We start from the raw sequence: 24570 nt of genomic DNA, 5'->3' as shown, positions 1-24570 counted from the left end.
TTTTACTGTCTAGGCCACTTGAAAATAGTTCCTGTGGTCAGAGAGCATGACGACAAAGCCGGGGTCATTGTGGATGGTCTTGTCATAGAAAATGCTGTTTTTTTTTAATGCATCGAATACAATATGAAATGTCCATAAAACACGTCACTTAGTCAGGGACTACTACTACTACTACTACTACTACTACTGATAATAATAATAATAATAATAATAATATATTATTATTAATATATAAAAAAGTATTATTTTACAACATGCTAGAGTGGAGTTTATAAATAGAGGGCGCACTAACGCCATGTTGCCATTTTTCACCGGAACTACGTCACCTTCCTCTTCCGCCGCGGCTCGGGCGCCTCATGCACGAGTGTTTCGGCGTCTCTCGTTTTCTGTGAGACGCAGTGAATTTTCTGGACCGACTGGTGACACATTTCTTACAAAAATGGTTAGTAGTTTCTGTGATTACCGCCCGATACGAGTTATAATATCGCCCGGAACAAAGCTCTTTATCCCGCCGAAACTGTTAGCTGTGGTTTAGCTAGCATATGTAGCTAGCTACCCCAGTTAACGTTAGCTTTCAAACAAGCTAATGTTAGCATTAATGTTAGCCTCTGTTAGCATGTTGTCGGTGATGCAGGTGTGTTGATAAGCCTCCGACAGCTGGCAATTGGACTTTGTGTAAAAATAAATACATAAAGCTAACAGTTACAGCTGGTTTTCATAGTCGGTTTGCCCTTTTAAAAATGCTTTAAGCGACTGTTATGTCGAAGACTGTTTCCACATTGATGTTTTCTCTTTCCAAACCAAACTCTCAAGGGGACTGTGCTTTATTTTTATTTTCTTGTTTTTGTTTGTTTGTAATTAATGTATTAACAATAAATGCAGATCGTATTAGAGTTAATACAACATTGTTTTTGAAATACATGTATATATACCAAATATAGATCGTATTGGAGCCAACGCAACAAGCCATCAACGCAGGTGTTAGTGAAGAAAAAATGCAAACGCTTCCTAAAAATACTGTGTTGAATGGCCGCTTGTTACTATGTTTTTCTGTTTTACACTTCCTGGTCACGGTAAATGGTGTGACTTTTGCAGATTTATAAAGTAAACATGTCTTCTAACTCGCTTGCAGCATTTAGGGTTCAGATGTTATTTAAAATAAATATAAAATACTGCTATTCAAAATTGTATGTCCCTCACCTAAGCGAAAATAAAGATTGCATCATTTTAAAAAATGCCTGAAATACCTAAATAAACAGTCCCTAACAATCGAAGGAGGCTCTTTCATTAACATGTGGGAAACAGTGTTTGTTGGGGGAACACATGTTGGCACAACACTGGCTCAGTTGAAAACATGTAGCTGTTGTTACCTCACGTGGATAGTTGAAGACTGTCCTCTCCTCTCCACAGAAACCCATCTTGCTGCAGGGCCATGAGAGGTCCATCACTCAGATCAAGTACAACAGAGAAGGGGACCTGCTCTTCTCTGTAGCTAAAGATACGGTGAGGTCATAATAATAAAATATCTTATGCCATCATCACATTATTCCACCTGCAAGTTAGTTTGGTATTAACCAACATTGTCATGTGTCCCACTGCAGGTAGCCAATGTGTGGTACTCTGTCAATGGTGAGAGGCTCGGCACCTACAATGGACACACGGGAGCTGTGTGGTGTGTTGACTGTGACTGTATCCTTTTTCAAAAAATGTGTGTATTTGTTTATTCTCAGACAAATATAATGTGAGCTATGCTGGCTGGTGTAATCCATGTTGGGTTCCTTAACATGTCCTCTCTCAGGGGACACTAAAAACGTACTGACAGGATCAGCTGACAATAGCTGTCGACTGTGGGACTGTGAGACGGGTATGTACAGTAAATAATAATCAGAAACTTTATTTCTTCAGTGCTTTTCTAAACCTGAGTAACAAAGTGCTTTACAATACAATATCATACAATATATGAAAACAAGGTAAAACAGTAAAACAATATCATTCACAGAAAATGCAATTAAAATATATGTGCGTTTGACTAAATGCAGAACCTTCGAGTCTGATCAAGCTGGAACATCCACTAACCCCGTGTCTCTGTCCACCACAGGTAAACAGCTGGCTCTGCTCAACACCAACTCTGCTGTCAGAACGTGCGGCTTCGACTTCAGCGGAAACATCATCATGTTCTCCACAGACAAGCAGATGGGTTACCAGTGTTTCCTCAACTTCTTTGACCTGAGGGATCCACAGCAGATCGGTACGCAAACACACACACATGCGCGTGTGCACACACACGCAATGCACACAGATGTCCCTTACTGACTACTTTGAGTAGATTACCAGAAAATGTTGACAAATGAAAGATGTCAGCCACATCCAGCTTTTGATTGTGGTCAGTTTGATTTTGAATCCTGTGAAATTGAAGTGAAAATATGCTTAGTGTCTTTCAAAAACATTGGAAGGAAATAGAAATTATGACTTACAAGAAAATTATCTGAAAAAAAAGAACACAAGCTCAAAAAATGTTAAAAAAAAAAACAAACAAACAAAAAAGCCCAAAATTAAAAATTTATATACAGCTAAAATTGTAGATAATATGTCTAATAATGATAAGAACAATGAATATAGTTTTCTGGACATTTTCCACTTCTTTTTCAATAATATCTTTTAATAATTTATTTCTTTTGAAAGTTATTTTCAGGTCACTTTCTTTTCCTTATTTCATGCAGTTTGTTTCAGTTTCAAAGGTTTAAATAGATGCAAATTCATGTGAAGTGGAAAAAAGTAAAGTGAGAAAGTAAAAACAATTTTTTTCTGCAGAAACATGATACAGATGGTCACCAGTATTTTAAGAGTAACTATTTTCTCACGTTTTTGTGTCTGAGTGATGAATGGAAACAATTTTTGAAATCGGTCCAGTATTAAGTGAGACTGAAACCTGCACTGTACCGTCATTGTTATTCCAGAAAGCTGTTTTAGTGAAAACTCTAGTTAAGTTAGTTAACCCTGACACGGGAAGAAACTCTCTATTTTCAGCTCCAGAAAGAAAGGTTAACTTAACTTATGGTAACTGACTCTGTGAATTTAACAGAGTATTATTATTCAGTAAGCAGCCAGCACCAGCATTTTCGGTCATATTTACCAGTCTTTCAAGACCCCCGGAATGTCCTGTTCTTTGAATATATAAACAATGAATATGTCAAAGTAAAGAACAGCTTTTATGCACAAAAACATTTTACTCAAGCTTCTTCCATTCCTTTTTTGTATCAACACCTGAATTTGTGCATTTTCATAAAAAAAAACATTTCGAACAAACAGTGGAGAGAATCACATTTTTTTCCAAAGAAAGTCATTTTTAAGTCCAAAATCAATTCCATGTATACATTTTTTGTTCACCATCATATTTTATTATGTTTACTTGAGTTGTACAAAAATAATACTGTAATAAATATTCTGTTTGCGGAGGATTGGAAGCACAGAGTGGGATATTCCCCAAATGTCTGGAAGCACAACAGCCTTTAGAACTGCCCCTAAGCAAAGGCTTTGTTGCAAACTCTGCATATTTACATATTGCTCTGCTTGTTGGGCTAAATGTGTCTCTTGATGCTTTTGATAATTTTTGAGACTCTGAAAAGATGCTAAATAGTGAGAAAGTCAGCAAGTATGTAGATTTCTCCTCCTGTTTCCCTTGGATCGATTTGTTTATTTGTTTTTGGTTACAGAAATGTTATTCTATTGCACAACATCCACTACAGCGCCCCCTACAGTATGACAATGAAAACAATGGAATATCTCATTAATGGCGGGGAACGTGTTATGGTCATTCAATAACAGCATCTGAATCAAACCTCTGCATGGTCTTTTTTCACGTCGCTGCAGACAGCTGTCAGTTTGTTAGAGCAGTTCCACTAAAATGTTTATTGCACATAATGTGTAATCTCAGATTAAATTTCAAAAATCAGAATGAAGCTTTCGAAAGGTAGGATCAATAAATAATTATTTCCATAATTTGAGACGATTGTTTGTTTGTTTGATGATTGATTGAGATGTGAATGTTCCACTGTAACCTATTGCTTCACTAAACCACGTTATTACTGAGTCAGATCACGATCACGTCTCTGATTTATGTTTTAAATCTTTAACTTTATTTTTCATCTTCAATTGCTGGCCCTGGTTTGTCCCCATCAAATTAAAGCTGAACAAATATATTTAAAATCGAATCTAGACTAAGACCTAAATAATAATAATAATAATAATAATAATAATAATAATAATGATGGTAGTATTGGAGCTACACTGATGATTCCTGTTTTCATTCACAGAACACGAGCTGAGTGAACACACTCTGAGTTTATTCAATAATCTCTGATCACCTGTTCTGAAACCCAAAGCTTTTCCCATCTCAGAGTTCAGGGTTAGAGTTTGTTAAACCTGCTTTCTGGCACGGACCTCAGGTGTCTGATGCTATTATTGGAAGGATCAATACAGAGGCTGATCTTTTTTGTTCAGGAGAACTTTTTGTGTAACCAGAGACAGACCAAATATTTGTCAGTCAAACACGCCCAGCTCCATTTAAATAAATGTGAATTCTAGCATGTTTACAGCAGTATAGTTTGACACATAAAAATAAAATGGTATTATCATTATTATTATTATTTTTATTTTTAATTGTATGGTGTCAGATCCAACTTGGCGAAGTGAGGGCATAGTTCTTAAAAACCAAAGCTGATTTTTGTGGAAAGATGAAACAAGAAGGCTTCTGAGTTTTATTTTGTTTCCTCTAGCTTTGAATGAAGTGTGTATGATGATGATAAAATGACTGTTTGTTAAAATAGAGAGTGGTAGGTTTGATGATAGTGATACAGTGGTTCTTTTCCTATTTTCTTTTAAATCATTATCATATAATCACATAATTCTGTGGACTCGCTCTGAAATGTGACGTTTTTGCAGGTCCCTGAACGCAGCGTAGCATAACTTTCTTTTATCCTCTGTAGCATTTGTCACTCATGAGGTGGATATTTTGGTCTGTAGATCTCTTCACAGTCGGTGACATCAGTGAATGAGAGAAACTGTTTGCAGATGTTTGTAAGTGAAAGTAAAATGTGGATGGCGGAGTCCACACTACAACTAAAACGATAGTGACGGTGGTGAACGATGCTGTTTGGATCACTCCTGGAGCGATTTCATGAAAGATTAGAAATACTAACAGCCAATCAGAATCTGTCTTATTTAGACGTCACGTCCAACGCAGATCCTGACATCTCCTATGGACCACAAAATGTCTGTTTTTGTGTTAAAAAAAGATGTATAAAGCTGTGGGCGTTACTGTTTGGTTTTCTTTTACTTTTTCTTCCTGTAAATTTAGTCATTAATAGCTGATGAGTCTCCCTGACTGTAGCAGATTCTGTCCAGTAGATGGTGCTGTTTACTGTGAGCAGGACAAGAAGATGAAAGAAAAAAGTCTGTAGTGTTGACCAAAACACCTCATCTTATTATGATGCTTTATGGGCTACATAATCAATTTTGAATTTAAATCCCCTGAATTTAAACTGTTAAATCTGTATGTCATCAGTACACCTCAGGGACATTTTTCTGCTGAATAAAGTGTCAGGAGTGTTTACAATATCAGCTTCTTAATTGCAGCTTATCTCTTTGATTTAGGATTTAAGAACAACCTTTAACATGATATACTCACTCTGTCACGGCTATTAACGGCTACATGACCATTACTGGGCTGCAGTTTACACATGAAAGTAATTTTTCCCTGAGACATGCAGCCAAACACTCTCTGGCACTGATGCGTCTCTGAGGTTGCTTTTGTCTTGACTGACGTCCTCTTTTAGCATCACCACAATGTCAGCAAACTGATGTTGACTCATATTAAAGTATGAATGAAACTTGTCAGTAGCAGCTCCTCAATTTCCATTTGCATAGAGTGTGTAGTGTGTGCTTTTTGCCGCTGTTTGCAGAACGTTGTTGTTCATCAGTGTGGTTATGGTTATAGTTATAGAAATAGTGCTCGGTGTGGACGGCACTTTAAGCTTTATATTACAAAGTGATTTTGTTCCAGACCTGTTGCTGCTGCATCCGCTAAAACAACTTTTTGTTTTTTTTTACTTTATCTGACTAATGCTAATAAATTACTTTTCTAACTCTAACTATTACAAATTACACGTGAGAAAAAGATTAACATGCAATATGTGAATGTATAAAAAGTTACCATCAACTGAACATTAACTTCTGTCCGTCATAATTTTTGCATATATTTTGTCAACTCTGCTACCCAAACTTTTCTGGGGAGTTTCCATGAATTTTCCAATTATCCTGAAACCACATTACTGCAGGATTAGACACAAAAACCTGGGAAACTGTGGTCCAGGTTAAAAAATACCAGACTTGCTACTTTGTCACAAGTCTTCATACGAGTCACAAAACTGTATGAATAATTACTTACAGGCAGGACAGAGGCACACAGAACTGAGCCAAACTGTTTCCACCTTTTGACAGTTTTTCTGTCAGGAATATGACTGCTGTCAGTGGTGTAATGTCTGTGTCCCTGTGTCTCTCCAGAGGACAACCAGCCCTACCTATCCGTCCCCTGCAGTGACCACAAGATCACCAGCGCTGTTTGGGGACCCCTGGGAGAGTTTGTCATCGCTGGCCACGAGAACGGAGAGTTCAACCAGTTCAGTGCCAAGGTAGGACGGACACACACACACACACACACACACACACACACACACACACACACACTCTCTCTCTCTCTCTTACAGGACAGAACAGGACAAATACTACAAATCAAATCAGTACCCAGACCAAGACACAAACAAAAACTTAGTAATAATAATAAAGTATAAGTGAAATATATGTGTACAATAATAAAAGTATCAACACATGGTCAATCATTCTGGGATATCTGGGAAGTCCAGCTCCATTCATTATGCACATGATTTTTTTCTAGCTTGGAAAAATGACGGACACCCTTTAGTGTGTGAAGGGGGTCTTGGAGACTTCCACTAGAGTCATATCAAGCGTCCGGCTAGCAAATCATGTGAACAAATCTTATCCTGGTTCCATAAACCTAAACACTAAATAATCCTAGACAGCAGATTGTCTGCTTAGTTTGCCAGCAAAGATGTCTGAATCTACTACAGTGAGTAAGAACAGGGTACTCACAAAGTCTTAAAAGTCTTTAAAAGCCTTGAATTTAATATTTTCAAATGCAAGGCATTAAAAAGTCTGACATTCATCAAAGTCTTAAATTTAGTTTATGAAGGTCTTAAGTTTTTTCTCGTCCTCTCACAGTGATGTTGCCTGTTATAAATCCCGCTGTGTTCTGAGTGTTATAACTGACTGTCAGTGATCATGTAACATCCAGGGAACACACTGTTCTTCCCTGGTAATGCTTCTTTTCGGTAATGATAACATGTATTATTAAGTTCAATTATTTTGGTAAATAATTATTTCTAGGTATAAAAATCTGATTTTGCATCATATCCTTCAGATGTTTGCCAATATGACCTTAAAGTTGGCGTTAAATTTCATTCCAGGGGGTTTAAAAAAGATCTTTAAAATTGAACTTTTTGAACCCTGAAGATTATGAAGCTTATACATTTGATATTTCAGATGTTAAGAGAACATCTTTAGTATTGAGAGTCTTTACAGTCGAGTGCTGTTATTTGTTTTCAGTCTGGAGAGATCCTGAAGAAGGCCAAAGAGCACACCAAGCAGATCAACGACATCCAGACATCCGTGGATCTCACCATGTTCATCAGCGCCTCCAAGGACAACACCGCCAAGGTCAGACCTCTGCCTGCTCTCCACGACAGCCCGTGGATTTTTGGCTCACCGCGTTACCTGCTGTTTGATATCACCGTTTATTTGTTTGAGAGTTTGACGTCTTCTGTGTTTCCTCTCAGCTGTTTGACTCCACTTCTCTGGATCACATCAAGACTTTCAAGACAGAGAGACCCGTCAACTCTGCTGCCATCTCCCCCATCATGGATCATGTAAGTGCGGACACAGTCAAACCAGTAAAAGCAGCGTTTCCCTTTACCATGCTACTGAAACAAACACCAATACAACAAACAACCTGTCAAGCAGTTTTACTGTCGCAGACAAATTTAGTGTCGCCAAAAAAGAAAAAAAAGTGAATGTTTGACCTCAGTTTGGTTTGCACTCCATAATCTCTATTATTGGCTGTAGGGTGATCACAAAACTCAGTTTTGCAGTGAACTAAAGTCCATGGATAATTATGTGTGTATCTGATCCACAAGCCAGCATTTATTTTAGCGAGAAATGTATAATTTTTTATATGCTTTACCTCTCATCCCATTAGATAAGCGCAGCTGACGAGCGGAGGCTGTTAGCGAGTTGATTTGACAAAAAAATCCAGAGTAGTTCAGTTTGTACATGAATACAGTTTATTTTTATAGATTAAATTGATGCAGAATTGATGAGACTACTGTAGACAAATGATGCCTTTTATGTTTTGTTTTTAGCAGGTTTTGTTTTCAGTGACATGATACATTAATAATAATAATATTCAGAAAAAAATCCATTGTGTGCTATATCTGTTAGAAAAAAAACCCCCAAAGTATCCTTTGCAGAAAAAATACCATAGCATACTTAAAAAGTCATGGGCAGTTTTTGATATAGTATACTGTGAGTTTTCATCAACATACTATACTAAGTATAGTGTGTCTATAGAAGTGAAGAAAATCAAGTACATTATGCCCTATTTTTTTTTTTTTTTTTTTACAATGCAGCATGTTAAAACAACCTTAGCATTTTTTTGAAAAGGAAAAAATACCATTGCAAAGTATGTTGAAAAAGGAATAATATAGTATGGTATACCATAAAAAAATTTACGAGCATAAACTGCCATAATATAGTCTACAGAAAGAAATTCCACTATGTAATATATCTGTCGGAGAAAAATCCATAGTATATTATGCCAAAAAATGCTAAGTGTACTGTGACTAAGTCACAGTACACTATGCCAAAATTTACCTATATATATATATATATATATATATATATATATATATATATATATATATAGTATGTATATAAAAAGCTACAGTTTAGTATGTTGAAAAAAAATGCCAGAGCAGAGTATGTGCATAGAAATCATAAAAACATAGTACAGTATGCCAAAAAAATGTTTTAAAAAAATTAAACTGCCATAGGAAAGTATGCGGAAAAAATGCCATAGTATACTTCGACATTTAAAAGTCATAGTATAGTATGTCAATACTAAGTCACAGTATACAATGTCAAAAAAGTGCAAAAGTGTGCATATAAAAAGCAATATTACAGTATTTTTCAAAAAGCCATAGTATCGCATGTTGATAGAAGTGAGAAAATAAAGTACATTATGCCAAAAAAAAGTCACGGTATAGAAGTGTTTGTTTAAAACAAACCAGAAAAAAGCCATAGTATACTATGACTTTAAAAATGTATAGTATACTATGTCAAAAGTATGTGTGTAAAAAGCTTTAGTTATAGTATGCAAAAAAAAATGCCATAGCATAATATGTTGATAGAAGTCATAAAAACATAATACAAGAAAAATTTAATTTAAAATTTAAAAACAGCCTTAGCTGTATGTTCGAAATAAAAGCCACAGTACATTATTCCATACACGGTGAAACTGCTGTAATATGGTATGCTGAAAAAAATGCCATAGCACAGTATATCTGTTGAAAAAAGGCCACAAGGTAATATTCCAAACAAGCCTTAGTTTAGTATGTTAATAAAAAATCATAGTATAGAATGCCATAAAATAGTTCAGTATGTCCATAGCATATCACAGGACGCTGTGTCAAAAAAATCTTCATAGTAGGCCTATCGTATGTCTATAAATAGCTGTAGTGCAGTATTTTTAATAAGTGACATAGTGGGCCTATAATATATTAAGTATAGTGTATAACCATTAAGGACATTGTATACTGTGTCAATAAAAAAATCATAGTACTATATGCCATAAAAAAGCCGTACTATAGTTTGTGGAAAATATGCCATAGTTTGCCAAAGTCAGAAGAATGCCATGGTAGGCTATAGTATGTCTATAAAAAGCCACAGTATAATATTTTTAATAAGTGCCATAGCAGGCCTATATTATGTCAAAAAATGCCTTAGCAAAAGGACTAAAATATAAAAAGCCATGGCATAGTTTGTTGGTCGAAGTCATAAAAACAAAGTACAGTATGGCAAAAAAATCCACAATATCAGTTAAAAAAAAAGCCTTATCCATATGTTTGGGGGAAAAAATCTACAGTAGAGTATGTCATAAAAAATGAAAGAATAGCATGTTTAAAATGTCAGAATATATTATGCCAAAAATTAATTTATTCTTTTATACATGAACACAGCCAAAATTATCTAAAAATGAAGACCAAACGGTTGTTAAGGGTTAATAATTTTGTAGTGTGTGCTTTTTCAGATGCAAACTGGACATCATGTTTAACTTTAGACGTTTGTGTGTTCAGGTGGTGATGGGAGGAGGACAAGAGGCCATGGAGGTCACCACCACCTCCACCAGGATCGGCAAGTTTGAAGCCAGGTGGGTTAGAGTGCTGCCGCGCTGCTGTGCTGCCGCGCTGCTGTGCTGCCGCGCTGCTGTGCTGCCGCGCTGCTGTGCTGCCGCGCTGCTGTGCTGCCGCGCTGCTGTGCTGCCGCGCTGCTGTGCTGCCGCGCTGCGGACAGTTTAGGATGAAGCGCTAACCTGCCTTCCTTCCTTCTCTCCTCCCAGGTTCTTCCATGCTGCCTATGAAGAGGAGTTTGGCAGGGTCAAAGGTCATTTTGGCCCCATTAACTGTGTGGCATTCCACCCTGATGGCAAGAGGTAAGACACGAACATAACTTGGAAACACACTGTCCTAAAACATGAAGTTGGCTGCTCAGAAGTTGTCTGTGTGTGGCTGCTGACATGGTTGTTGTCCTGTGTTTGTTTACAGTTACAGCAGCGGAGGAGAGGACGGATACGTAAGGATTCATTACTTTGACCCACAGTACTTTGACTTTGAACTGGAGGCGTGAACAGTGAGGCTCCTCAATCCCACAGCGAACATCACATCAGTCCAGACAGGAAGAAGAAATACCGGACTGACGTGCATTTACAGTCTGCTAACCACCTCGCCTCTTCCCTTCATCTGAACCGATCTGAAGTCAGTAAGCGTATCACAGATTACTTCAAATAAAGGTAAAGAGGTGTTTTTCTAACGTCACGTGGAGACTGTCCTGGTGGTGGTAGCAGGAGTTGTTTTTGTACCCTGGACCTGCAGAGTGTTTGTGACTGGACTTACAAACCCACACTCCCCGATTCCCACCTCTATTTAATCTGATTCTACTAATTAGTAGAGTTTGAGTTATTGATATATTTTCTGTTGTAAGCCATTCCATCTAAAGTCACCATAAAATTTCTGAATTCAAGCTGTCTGTGTGATTTGTCAATCGTCTGATCGGTAATTCAGTCATTCTATACCAAGTCTTCGGGTTCAGGGTGTAAATGTGAACATCACTTTTTTTCCACATCTTTTATTACAAATTTATGATAATGCACATTTCACAAGGATAAAACTCACATGTGGAGGAGCCACTCACCAGCTCACTCCACCTTCATGTGGAATGGTACAAAAAAAGCTAAAACAAATCTGTCACTTCCAAACCTGAACCTCTGAAGAGGTTCGCACACACATTCATACTCAAACATACAAACAGTGTAGGAGATAAAACGCTGAGCAGATGGGCGAAAGCAGCGTTTCCTAAACCTCTCCTTTAATACCACTCGCCCTGCATGTTTGTCCCACAGCTGATGCAGATCAACTGGTTGTGAACTTGAATCAGCTGTGTTGCAGCAGTGAGACATCTCAAACATGCAGGACGAGTAATACTTGAGGAAAGGTTTGGGAAACGCTGGGCTGAAGGGAATGACTGTGTTCATGATTTCAAATAAGTTACTGAGCAGAGATGTCTGGGCGAAGGGAGCAGTATGTACATGCTAAAGGTGACATCGTTCTAACCATGCATTTACTGAGAAATGAACACAGCAAGCCAAACCACTGCCAGATACTGGTTATTCAAACAGTATCGTGAACAGATGTTTAAAAACTAATGGAAAAGCCTTTTTGCATGTGAGCACAAGACTTCAAAATCATCTACATCTCTGCAGGCATTTTAGCGTGAGCCCCACAAACTGGTTTCTGTAATGCCATGGTAGGAGCGGTAACAATTGGGTGCGTTTCTTCACAGTAAAGCAGACCTGGCTCACAGCAGCTGAGAGGGAATTGTGGCATTTGTTTTTAACTTCATGGAGCTCCAGTTGGGTGGAGTTTAATACTCAGCACAGAGAACAGAGGGGCCAAATGTTCAGTGACAAATTCATGCAGCTGCGGCTGTAACGACCACTCAACTGGCTCTTCGCTGAGCTTGGAAACAAATGTAAATACTAGTGAGGTGTGAACCAGGTTTGCCATAAAAACGTCGTAAAACAGGAATACAAAAGGGTCCTATCATCGCAGCAGGAGAATATAGGAATCACAGGGGCTTGAGAACTTAAGTACAACCAGCCAGTCTCCCAGCGCCAGACTTCAAGTCGTCTTCACCTCTTCTTTTGGTCTGAAACACAAAAAGTTTAAGACAGTTACTACATTGAGCCCTTCCTGGTACTCCTCATATATAAAATTATAGGTGAAAACGTCTGTGACATACATTTTATCCTCAGGAAAAGTGGCCAGCAAAACAAGTTGAGGGTCAAAGAATTGACGAATGAGTTTTCTATTCATACCACCTGAATTCCCTATTCCAAAACACACAAAGCAGATTTTTTGTTTCTTTAATTTGAAATCTATGTGTTGTGCTTATATTCTTTTGTATTAACCACAAAAAGAAGCCTGAAAACTGACTTTTTCATTCATTTCAGGTACAAGGACAATACTGTTAAGATGCAATAATATGACTTTTTTGGCTATTTTTTAACTATACTATGACATTTTCTGCCATTTTTTGGACATGCAATAATATGACGGTTTCAGACAATTTTTCGACATTCTACGCTGCGGCGTGTCTCAACATGCTATTTTACGTGGTTTTCAGCTGTTTTTTGGAAAAGACATAATTTGGGGTTTTTGCCAAACTATACTATAAAGTTTTAGGATGATTTTTGACATACTATATTATGATGTTTCAGACTTTTTTTTGGACATGTATTTTTACATTTTTTTGCCATACTTAACTATGACGTTTTCGATCGTTTTTTCAACATTCTGTACTATGACGTGTGTTGACATGCTATTTCATGTGGTTTTCAGCTGTGAATTTTGACATTTTTTGCCATACTTTAATATGACTTTTTAAGGCAATTTTTTGATGTGCTATAATGTTTTCAGACTTTTCTCAGATGTGCTTTACTAGGATATCATATATATTATGACGTTTTCAGCCGTTTTTTGGACATGTTGTATTTTGACGTTTTTTTGCCATACTACGTCATTTTCAGGCGATTTCTTGAAGTTCTATAACATGACGTTTTTGGCCGTTTTTTGGACATGCTGTATGTTGGAGACCAGCCAAGAGTGAAAACTTGCACCCAGATCCAAACACAACCTGAGGGAGATGAACACCTTCACGAACATGCAAACGGGCGCACCGTGCTCATGAGCATGTTTAACATGTTCATGAATCAGCAGCAGCAGCCGCTTGAGCAACCGCGGAAAGGAAACCACATGCGGAGGAGGAAGTTTCAACTTTAACACACACCACCCCAAGGCCAGCCAATGAGGAGAGACGGAGAGTGGAGAGAGTGATGACACAACAGACCTCCAGATACAGAGGGACAACAGATCACTGTGAGCGCTTTTTGTGCTCGTCTTATCTTGCTTAGACTCTGTGTTAACTCCTGTAAGAGGGAGTGAGGCAACTGTTGCTTTTGATTTACGCTTTTCACATTTTTATCTTTGAATAAAGCCTGCCTCAAGCAATTTTAAGAGTGTTCGCCTTTTCATTCTTATGAGAATCTGGTGAGTGGCTAAAAGGCAAAAAAAAAAGACACACTACCTCTCTAATAAGCCACTCTCTTGCAGGTCTGAGGTACGGAGACTCCTAAAGAGGAGAGCTGCGGCTCCTTGACACTAAGCTATGACGTTTATGGTTGTTTTTTCCACATTGTTTTTGGCCATTTTTTCAACATTCTATACAATGATGTGTCTCAACATGCTATTTTGTGGTGTTTTTGGCTGTTTTTACAATGTCCTATGCTATCACGGCAGGCTATTTTATGTGGTTTAATGTGGTTTTCAGCAGTTTTTTGGACAGCCATATTTTGAAATTTTTGCCATTCTATAGTGTAGTGTTCTCCTGTGTTTTTCGACATGCTACATTATGTTGTTTTTGGCCCTCTTTGCAACATTCTATGCTATGGCGTGTCTCGGCAGGCTATTTTATGCAGTTTTGAGGTGTTTCAAGCTGTTTTTGGGACATGTCATATTATGACGTTTTTGCCATACTATAGCCTTGCCCTTTTCGTCATTTTTTCAACATGCATTATTTTGGTGTTTTTGTCTGTTTTTGCAACACTATATGCTATGGCGTGTCTCGGCAGGCTATTTTATGCAGTTTTGAGGTGTTTCAAGCTGTTTTTGGGACATGTCATATTATGACGTTTTTGCCATACTATAGCCTTGCCCTTTTCGTCATTTTTTCAACATGCATTATTTTGGTGTTTTTGTCTGTTTTTGCAGTATTCTATGCTATGGCGTGTCTCGGCAGGCTATTTTATGCAGTTTTGAGGTGTTTCAAGCTGTTTATGGGTCATGTCATATTATGACGTTTTTGCCATACTATAGCCTTGCCCTTTTCGTCATTTTTTCAACATGCATTATTTTGGTGTTTTTGTCTGTTTTTGCAACACTATATGCTATGGCGTGTCTCGGCAGGCTATTTTATGCTGTTTTGAGGTATTTTGGTTGTTTTTGGGACATGTAATATTTTGACATTTTTGCCATACTATAGCCTTGCCGTTTTCATCATTTTTTCAACATGCATTATTTTGGTGTTTTTGTCTGTTTTTGCAACACTATATGCTGTGGCGTGTCTCGGCAGGCTATTTTATGCTGTTTTGAAGTCTTTCAAGCTGTTTTTGGGACATGTCAAAATTTGACATTTTTGCCATACTATAGCCTTGCCGTTTTCGTCATTTTTTCAACATGTATTATTTTGGTGTTTTTGTCCGGTTTTGCAATATTCTATGCTATGGCATGTCTCGCCAGGCTATTTTATGCAGTTTTGAGGTGTTTTCAACTGTTGTTTTGGGACATGTCATATTATGACATTTTTGCCATACTATAGCCTTGCCTTTTTCATCATTTTTTCAACATGCATTATTTTGGTGTTTTTGTCCGTTTTTTGCAGCATTCTATGCTACGGCGTGTCTCAGCAGGCTATTTTATGCTGTTTTCAAGTGTTTTCAACTGTTTTTGGGACATGTCATATTTTGACATTTTTGCCATACTATAGCCTTGCCGTTTTCGTCATTTTTTCAACATGCATTATTTTGGTGTTTTTGTCCGTTTTTGCAATATTCTATGCTATGGCATGTCTCGCCAGGCTATTTTATGCAGTTTTGAGGTGTTTCAAGCTGTTTTTGGGACATGTCAAAATTTGACATTTTTGCCATACTATAGCCTTGCCTTTTTCATCATTTTTTCAACATGCATTATTTTGGTGTTTTTGTCCGTTTTTTGCAGCATTCTATGCTACGGCGTGTCTCAGCAGGCTATTTTATGCTGTTTTCAAGTGTTTTCAACTGTTTTTGGGACATGTCATATTTTGACATTTTTGCCATACTATAGCCTTGCCGTTTTCGTCATTTTTTCAACATGCATTATTTTGTTGTTTTTGTCTGTTATTGCAACATTATATGCTGTGGCGTGTCTCGGCAGGCTATTTTATGCTGTTTTGAGGTGTTTTGAACTGTTTATGGGCCATGTCATATTATGACATTTTCGCCATACTATAGCCTTGCCGTTTTCGTCATTTTTTCAACATGCATTATTTTGGTGTTTTTGTCCGTTTTTGCAATATTCTATGCTATGGCATGTCTCGCCACGCTATTTTATGCAGTTTTGAGGTGTTTCAAGCTGTTTTTGGGACATGTCAAAATTTGACATTTTTGCCATACTATAGCCTTGCCGTTTTCGTCATTTTTTCAACATGTATTATTTTGGTGTTTTTGTCCGGTTTTGCAATATTCTATGCTATGGCGTGTCTCGGCAGGCTATTTTATGCTGTTTTCAACTGTTTTCAACTGTTTTTGGGACATGTCATATTATGACGTTTTTGCCATACTATAGCCTTGCCGTTTTCGTCATTTTTTCAACATGTATTATTTTGGTGTTTTTGTCTGTTTTTGCAACGCTATATGCTGTGGCGTGTCTCGGCAGGCTATTTTATGCTGTTTTCAAGTATTTTTCAACTGTTTTTGGGACATGTCATATTTTGACATTTTTGCCATACTATAGCCTTGCCGTTTTCATCATTTTTTCAACATGCATTATTTTGGTGTTTTTGTCCGTTTTTTGCAGCATTCTATGCTACGGCGTGTCTCAGCAGGCTATTTCATGCTGTTTTCAAGTGTTTTCAACTGTTTTTGGGACATGTAATATTTTGACATTTTTGCCATACTATAGCCTTGCCGTTTTCGTCATTTTTTCAACATGTATTATTTTCGTGTTTTTGTCCATTTTTGCAATATTCTTTGCTATGGCGTGTCTCGGCAGGCTATTTTATGATGTTTTGAGGTGTTTTGGTTGTTTTTGGGACATGTAATATTTTGACATTTTTGCCATACTATAGCCTTGCCGTTTTCGTCATTTTTTCAACATGCATTATTTTGGTGTTTTTGTCCGGTTTTGCAATATTCTATGCTATGGCGTGTCTCGGCAGGCTATTTTATGCTGTTTTCAAGTGTTTTCAACTGTTTTTGGGACATGTCATATTATGAAGTTTTTGCCATACTATAGCCTTGCCGTTTTCATCATTTTTTCAACATGCATTATTTTGGTGTTTTTGTCCGTTTTTTGCAACATTCTATGCTACGGCGTGTCTCGGCAGGCTATTTCATGCTGTTTTGAGGTATTTTAAACTGTTTATGGGTCATGTCATATTATGACATTTTTGCCATACTATAGCCTTGCCGTTTTCGTCATTTTTTCAACATGCATTATTTTGTTGTTTTTGTCTGTTATTGCAACATTATATGCTGTGGCGTGTCTCGGCAGGCTATTTTATGCTGTTTTGAACTGTTTATGGGCCATGTCATATTATGACATTTTCGCCATACTATAGCCTTGCCGTTTTCGTCATTTTTTTCAACATGCATTATTTTGGTGTTTTTGTCCGTTTTTGCAATATTCTATGCTATGGCATGTCTCGCCAGGCTATTTTATGCAGTTCTGAGGTGTTTCAAGCTGTTTTTGGGACATGTCAAAATTTGACATTTTTGCCATACTATAGCCTTGCCGTTTTCGTCATTTTTTCAACATGTATTATTTTGGTGTTTTTGTCCGGTTTTGCAATATTCTATACTATGGCGTGTCTCGGCAGGCTATTTTATGCTGTTTTCAACTGTTTTCAACTGTTTTTGGGTCATGTCATATTATGACGTTTTTGCCATACTATAGCCTTGCCGTTTTCGTCATTTTTTCAACATGTATTATTTTGGTGTTTTTGTCTGTTTTTGCAACGCTATATGCTGTGGCGTGTCTCGGCAGGCTATTTTATGCTGTTTTCAAGTATTTTTCAACTGTTTTTGGGACATGTCATATTTTGACATTTTTGCCATACTATAGCCTTGCCGTTTTCGTCATTTTTTCAACATGCATTATTTTGGTGTTTTTGTCCGTTTTTGCAATATTCTATGCTATGGCATGTCTCGCCACGCTATTTTATGCAGTTTTGAGGTGTTTCAAGCTGTTTTTGGGACATGTCAAAATTTGACATTTTTGCCATACTATAGCCTTGCCTTTTTCATCATTTTTTCAACATGCATTATTTTGGTGTTTTTGTCCGTTTTTTGCAACATTCTATGCTATGGCGTGTCTCGGCAGGCTATTTCATGCTGTTTTGAGGTATTTTGGTTGTTTTTGGGACATGTAATATTTTGACATTTTTGCCATACTATAGCCTTGCCGTTTTCGTCATTTTTTCAACATGCATTATTTTATTGTTTTTGTCTGTTATTGCAACATTATATGCTGTGGCGTGTCTCGGCAGGCTATTTTATGCTGTTTTGAGGTGTTTTGAACTGTTTATGGGCCATGTCATATTATGACATTTTCGCCATACTATAGCCTTGCCGTTTTCGTCATTTTTTTCAACATGCATTGTTTTGGTGTTTTTGTCCGTTTTTGCAATATTCTATGCTATGGCATGTCTCGCCAGGCTATTTTATGCAGTTCTGAGGTGTTTCAAGCTGTTTTTGGGACATGTCAAAATTTGACATTTTTGCCATACTATAGCCTTGCCGTTTTCGTCATTTTTTCAACATGCATTATTTTGGTGTTATTGTCTGTTTTTGCAACACTATATGCTATGGTGTGTCTCGGCAGGCTATTTTATGCTGTTTTGAAGTCTTTCAAGCTGTTTTTGGGACATGTCATATTTTGACATTTTTGCCATACTATAGCCTTGCCGTTTTCGTCATTTTTTCAACATGTATTATTTTGGTGTTTTTGTCCGGTTTTGCAATATTCTATACTATGGCGTGTCTCGGCAGGCTATTTTATGCTGTTTTCAAGTGTTTTCAACTGTTTTTGGGACATGTCATATTATGACGTTTTTGCCATACTATAGCCTTGCCGTTTTCGTCATTTTTTCAACATGTATTATTTTGGTGTTTTTGTCTGTTTTTGCAACGCTATATGCTGTGGCGTGTCTCGGCAGGCTATTTTATGCTGTTTTGAAGTCTTTCAAGCTGTTTTTGGGACATGTCATATTATGACGTTTTTGCCATACTATAGCCTTGCCGTTTTCGTCATTTTTTCAACATGTATTATTTTGGTGTTTTTGTCTGTTTTTGCAATATTCTATACTATGGCGTGTCTCGGCAGGCTATTTTATGCTGTTTTCAAGTGTTTTCAACTGTTTTTGGGACATGTCATATTATGACGTTTTTGCCATACTATAGCCTTGCCGTTTTCGTCATTTTTTCAACATGTATTATTTTGGTGTTTTTGTCTGTTTTTGCAACGCTATATGCTGTGGCGTGTCTCGGCAGGCTATTTTATGCTGTTTTCAAGTATTTTTCAACTGTTTTTGGGACATGTCATATTTTGACATTTTTGCCATACTATAGCCTTGCCGTTTTCGTCATTTTTTCAACATGCATTATTTTGGTGTTTTTGTCCGTTTTTGCAATATTCTATGCTATGGCATGTCTCGCCAGGCTACTTTATGCAGTTTTGAGGTGTTTCAAGCTGTTTTTGGGACATGTCAAAATTTGACATTTTTGCCATACTATAGCCTTGCCTTTTTCATCATTTTTTCAACATGCATTATTTTGGTGTTTTTGTCCGTTTTTTGCAGCATTCTATGCTACGGCGTGTCTCAGCAGGCTATTTTATGCTGTTTTCAAGTGTTTTCAACTGTTTTTGGGACATGTCATATTTTGACATTTTTGCCATACTATAGCCTTGCCGTTTTCGTCATTTTTTCAACATGTATTATTTTCGTGTTTTTGTCTGTTATTGCAACATTATATGCTGTGGCGTGTCTCGCCAGGCTATTTTATGCAGTTCTGAGGTGTTTCAAGCTGTTTTTGGGACATGTCAAAACTTGACATTTTTGCCATACTATAGCCTTGCCTTTTTCGTCATTTTTTCAACATGCATTATTTTGGTGTTTTTGTCTGTTTTTGCAACACTATATGCTATGGTGTGTCTCAGCAGGCTATTTTATGCTGTTTTAAGGTGTTTTAAACTGTTTATGGGTCATGTCATATTATGACATTTTTGCCATACTATAGCCTTGCCATTTTCATCATTTTTTCAACATGTATTATTTTCGTGTTTTTGTCAGTTTTTGCAACATTCTATGCTATGGCGTGTCTCAGCAGGCTATTTTATGCAGTTTTGAGGTCTTTCAAGCTGTTTTTGGGACATGTCAAAATTTGACATTTTTGCCATACTATAGCCTTGCCGTTTTCGTCATTTTTTCAACATGTATTATTTTCGTGTTTTTGTCCATTTTTGCAATATTCTTTGCTATGGCGTGTCTCGGCAGGCTATTTTATGATGTTTTGAGGTGTTTTGGTTGTTTTTGGGACATGTCATATTTTGACATTTTTGCCATACTATAGCCTTGCCGTTTTCGACTTTTTTTTAACATGCATTATTTTGGTGTTTTTGTCTGTTTTTGCAACGCTATATGCTGTGGCGTGTCTCGGCAGGCTATTTTATGCTGTTTTCAAGTATTTTTCAACTGTTTTTGGGACGTCATATTTTGACATTTTTGCCATACTATAGCCTTGACATTTTTGTCATTTTTTCAACATGCATTATTTTGGTGTTTTTGTCCGTTTTTGCAATATTCTATGCTATGGCATGTCTCGCCAGGCTACTTTATGCAGTTTTGAGGTGTTTCAAGCTGTTTTTGGGACATGTCAAAATTTGACATTTTTGCCATACTATAGCCTTGCCTTTTTCATCATTTTTTCAACATGCATTATTTTGGTGTTTTTGTCCGGTTTTGCAATATTCTATGCTATGGCGTGTCTCGGCAGGCTATTTTATGCTGTTTTCAAGTGTTTTCAACTGTTTTTGGGACATGTCATATTATGACGTTTTTGCCATACTATAGCCTTGCCGTTTTCGTCATTTTTTCAACATGTATTATTTTGGTGTTTTTGTCCGTTTTTTGCAACATTCTATGCTGTGGCGTGTCTCAGCAGGCTATTTTATGCTGTTTTAAGGTGTTTTAAACTGTTTATGGGTCATGTCATATTATGACATTTTTGCCATACTATAGCCTTGCCGTTTTCGTCATTTTTTCAACATGTATTATTTTCGTGTTTTTGTCCATTTTTGCAATATTCTTTGCTATGGCGTGTCTCGGCAGGCTATTTTATGATGTTTTGAGGTGTTTTGAACTGTTTATGGGACATGTCATATTATGACGTTTTTGCCATACTATAGCCTTGCCGTTTTCGTCATTTTTTCAACATGTATTATTTTGGTGTTTTTGTCTGTTTTTGCAACGCTATATGCTATGGCGTGTCTCGGCAGGCTATTTTATGCTGTTTTGAGGTGTTTTGGTTGTTTTTGGGACATGTAATATTATGACATTTTTGCCATACTATAGCCTTGCCACTTTCGTCATTTTTCAACATGCATTATTTTGGTGTTTTTGTCTGTTTTTGCAACGCTATATGCTATGGCGTGTCTCGGCAGGCTATTTTATGCTGTTTTCAAGTGTTTTCCACTGTTTTTGGGACATGTCATATTATGACATTTTTGCCATACTATAGCCTTGCATTTTTCATAATTTTTTCAACATGCATTATTTTGGTGTTTTTGTCTGTTTTTGCAACGCTATATGCTGTGGCGTGTCTCGGCAGGCTATTTTATGCAGTTTTGAGGTGTTTCAAGCTGTTTTTGGGACATGTCAAAATTTGACATTTTTGCCATAGTATAGCCTTGCATTTTTCATCGTTTTTTCAACATGCATTATTTTGGTGTTTTTGTCCTTTTTTTGCAACATTCTATGCTATGGCGTGTCTCGGCAGGCTATTTTATGCTGTTTTGAGGTGTTCTGAACTGTTTATGGGTCATGTCATATTTTCACATTTTTGCCATACTATAGCCTTGCCGTTTTCGTCATTTTTTCAACATGCATTATTTTGGTGTTATTGTCTATTTTTGCAACGCTATATACCATGGCGTGTCTCGGCAGGCTATTTTATGCTGTTTTCAAGTATTTTCAACTGTTTATGGGTCATGTCATATTTTGACATTTTTGCCATACTATAGCCTTGCCGTTTTCGTCATTTTTTCAACATGTATTATTTTGGTGTTTTTGTCCGTTTTTTGCAACATTCTATGCTATGGCGTGTCTCAGCAGGCTATTTTATGCTGTTTTAAGGTGTTTTAAACTGTTTATGGGTCATGTCATATTATGACATTTTTGCCATAGTATAGCCTTGCCATTTTCATCATTTTTTCAACATGTATTATTTTCGTGTTTTTGTCCGTTTTTGCAACATTCTATGCTATGGCGTGTCTCAGCAGGCTATTTTATGCAGTTTTGAGGTCTTTCAAGCTGTTTTTGGGACATGTCAAAATTTGACATTTTTGCCATACTATAGCCTTGCCGTTTTCGTCATTTTTTCAACATGTATTATTTTGGTGTTTTTGTCCATTTTGCAATATTCTTTGCTATGGCGTGTCTCGGCAGGCTATTTTATGATGTTTTGAGGTGTTTTGGTTGTTTTTGGGACATGTCATATTTTGACATTTTTGCCATACTATAGCCTTGCCGTTTTCGACTTTTTTTTAACATGCATTATTTTGGTGTTTTTGTCTGTTTTTGCAACGCTATATGCTGTGGCGTGTCTCGGCAGGCTATTTTATGCTGTTTTCAAGTATTTTTCAACTGTTTTTGGGACGTCATATTTTGACATTTTTGCCATACTATAGCCTTGACATTTTCGTCATTTTTTCAACATGCATTATTTTGGTGTTTTTGTCCGTTTTTGCAATATTCTATGCTATGGCATGTCTCGCCAGGCTACTTTATGCAGTTTTGAGGTGTTTCAAGCTGTTTTTGGGACATGTCAAAATTTGACATTTTTGCCATACTATAGCCTTGCCGTTTTCGTCATTTTTTCAACATGCATTATTTTGGTGTTTTTGTCCGGTTTTGCAATATTCTATGCTATGGCGTGTCTCGGCAGGCTATTTTATGCTGTTTTCAAGTGTTTTCAACTGTTTTTGGGACATGTCATATTATGACGTTTTTGCCATACTATAGCCTTGCCGTTTTCGTCATTTTTTCAACATGTATTATTTTGGTGTTTTTGTCCGTTTTTTGCAACATTCTATGCTGTGGCGTGTCTCAGCAGGCTATTTTATGCTGTTTTAAGGTGTTTTAAACTGTTTATGGGTCATGTCATATTATGACATTTTTGCCATACTATAGCCTTGCTGCTTTTCGTCATTTTTTCAACATGCATTATTTTGGTGTTTTTGTCTGTTTTTGCAACGCTATATGCTGTGGCGTGTCTCGGCAGGCTATTTTATGCAGTTTTGAGGTGTTTCAAGCTGTTTTTGGGACATGTCAAAATTTGACATTTTTGCCATAGTATAGCCTTGCATTTTTCATCATTTTTTCAACATGCATTATTTTGGTGTTTTTGTCCTTTTTTGCAACATTCTATGCTATGGCGTGTCTCGGCAGGCTATTTTATGCTGTTTTGAGGTGTTCTGAACTGTTTATGGGTCATGTCATATTTTCACATTTTGCCATACTATAGCCTTGCTGCTTTCGTCATTTTTCAACGTGATTTATATTGGTGTTTTCGTCCTTTTTTTCCATCATTCTATGCTATGGCGTTTCTCAGCAGGCTATTTTATGCTGTTTTAAGGTGTTTTAAACTGTTTATGGGTCATGTCATATTTTGACATTTTTGCCATACTATAGCCTTGCCGTTTTCGTCATTTTTTCAACATGTATTATTTTGGTGTTTTTGTCCGTTTTTTGCAACATTTTATGCTATGGCGTGTTTCAGCAGGCTATTTTTTGCGGTTTTGAGGTCTTTCAAGCTGTTTTTGGGACATGTCAAAATTTGACATTTTGCCATACTATAGCCTTGCCGTTTTCGTCATTTTTCAACATGTATTATTTTCGTGTTTTGTCCATTTTGCAATATTCTTTGCTATGGCGTGTCTCGGCAGGCTATTTTATGATGTTTTGAGGTGTTTTGGTTGTTTTTGGGACATGTCATATTTTGACATTTTGCCATACTATAGCCTTGCTGCTTTTCGACTTTTTTTTAACATGCATTATTTTGGTGTTTTTGTCTGTTTTTGCAACGCTATATGCTGTGGCGTGTCTCGGCAGGCTATTTTATGCTGTTTTCAAGTATTTTTCAACTGTTTTTGGGACGTCATATTTTGACATTTTTGCCATACTATAGCCTTGCCGTTTTCGTCATTTTTTCAACATGCATTATTTTGGTGTTTTTGTCCGTTTTTGCAATATTCTATGCTATGGCATGTCTCGCCAGGCTACTTTATGCAGTTTTGAGGTGTTTCAAGCTGTTTTTGGGACATGTCAAAATTTGACATTTTTGCCATACTATAGCCTTGCCTTTTTCATCATTTTTTCAACATGCATTATTTTGGTGTTTTTGTCCGGTTTTGAAATATTCTGTTCTATGGCGTGTCTCGGCAGGCTATTTTATGCTGTTTTCAAGTGTTTTCAACTGTTTTTGGGACATGTCATATTATGACGCTTTTGCCATACTATAGCCTTGCCGTTTTCATCATTTTTTCAACATGTATTATTTTGGTGTTTTTGTCCGTT

General features: G+C 37.0%; 2 protein-coding genes across 2 annotated transcripts in view; one reads left to right on the top strand and one right to left on the bottom strand.

Annotated features, from left to right (window-relative positions):
- Positions 1-297: 297 nt before the first annotated feature.
- Positions 298-11427, top strand: eif3i (eukaryotic translation initiation factor 3, subunit I). The gene is made up of 11 exons (XM_088089983.1): positions 298-442; positions 1411-1503; positions 1602-1689; positions 1799-1864; positions 2099-2248; positions 6562-6689; positions 7681-7791; positions 7911-8000; positions 10485-10558; positions 10748-10840; positions 10953-11427. The coding sequence occupies exons 1-11, from the start codon at positions 440-442 to the stop codon at positions 11032-11034; spliced, it is 978 nt and encodes a 325-aa protein (XP_087946109.1). The 5' UTR covers positions 298-439; the 3' UTR covers positions 11035-11427.
- Positions 11428-11556: 129 nt separating this feature from the next.
- Positions 11557-24570, bottom strand: part of LOC121958196 (putative histone deacetylase 1-B) — a 47708-nt gene continuing 34694 nt past the window's right edge. Inside the window, exon 12 of the mRNA XM_088089982.1 lies at positions 11557-12612. Coding sequence (XP_087946108.1) covers positions 12585-12612 — 28 coding nt within the window. The 3' untranslated portion in view covers positions 11557-12584. The remainder of the gene's footprint in view (positions 12613-24570) is intronic.

Source organism: Plectropomus leopardus, chromosome 17 (genome assembly GCF_026936395.1).
Source record: "Plectropomus leopardus strain MGB_pleo_1.0 chromosome 17, ASM2693639v1, whole genome shotgun sequence".
Lineage (NCBI taxonomy): Eukaryota > Metazoa > Chordata > Actinopteri > Perciformes > Serranidae > Plectropomus > Plectropomus leopardus.
Note: the sequence above shows the minus strand (reverse complement) of the source record. Positions and strands in the feature narration are given on the sequence as shown.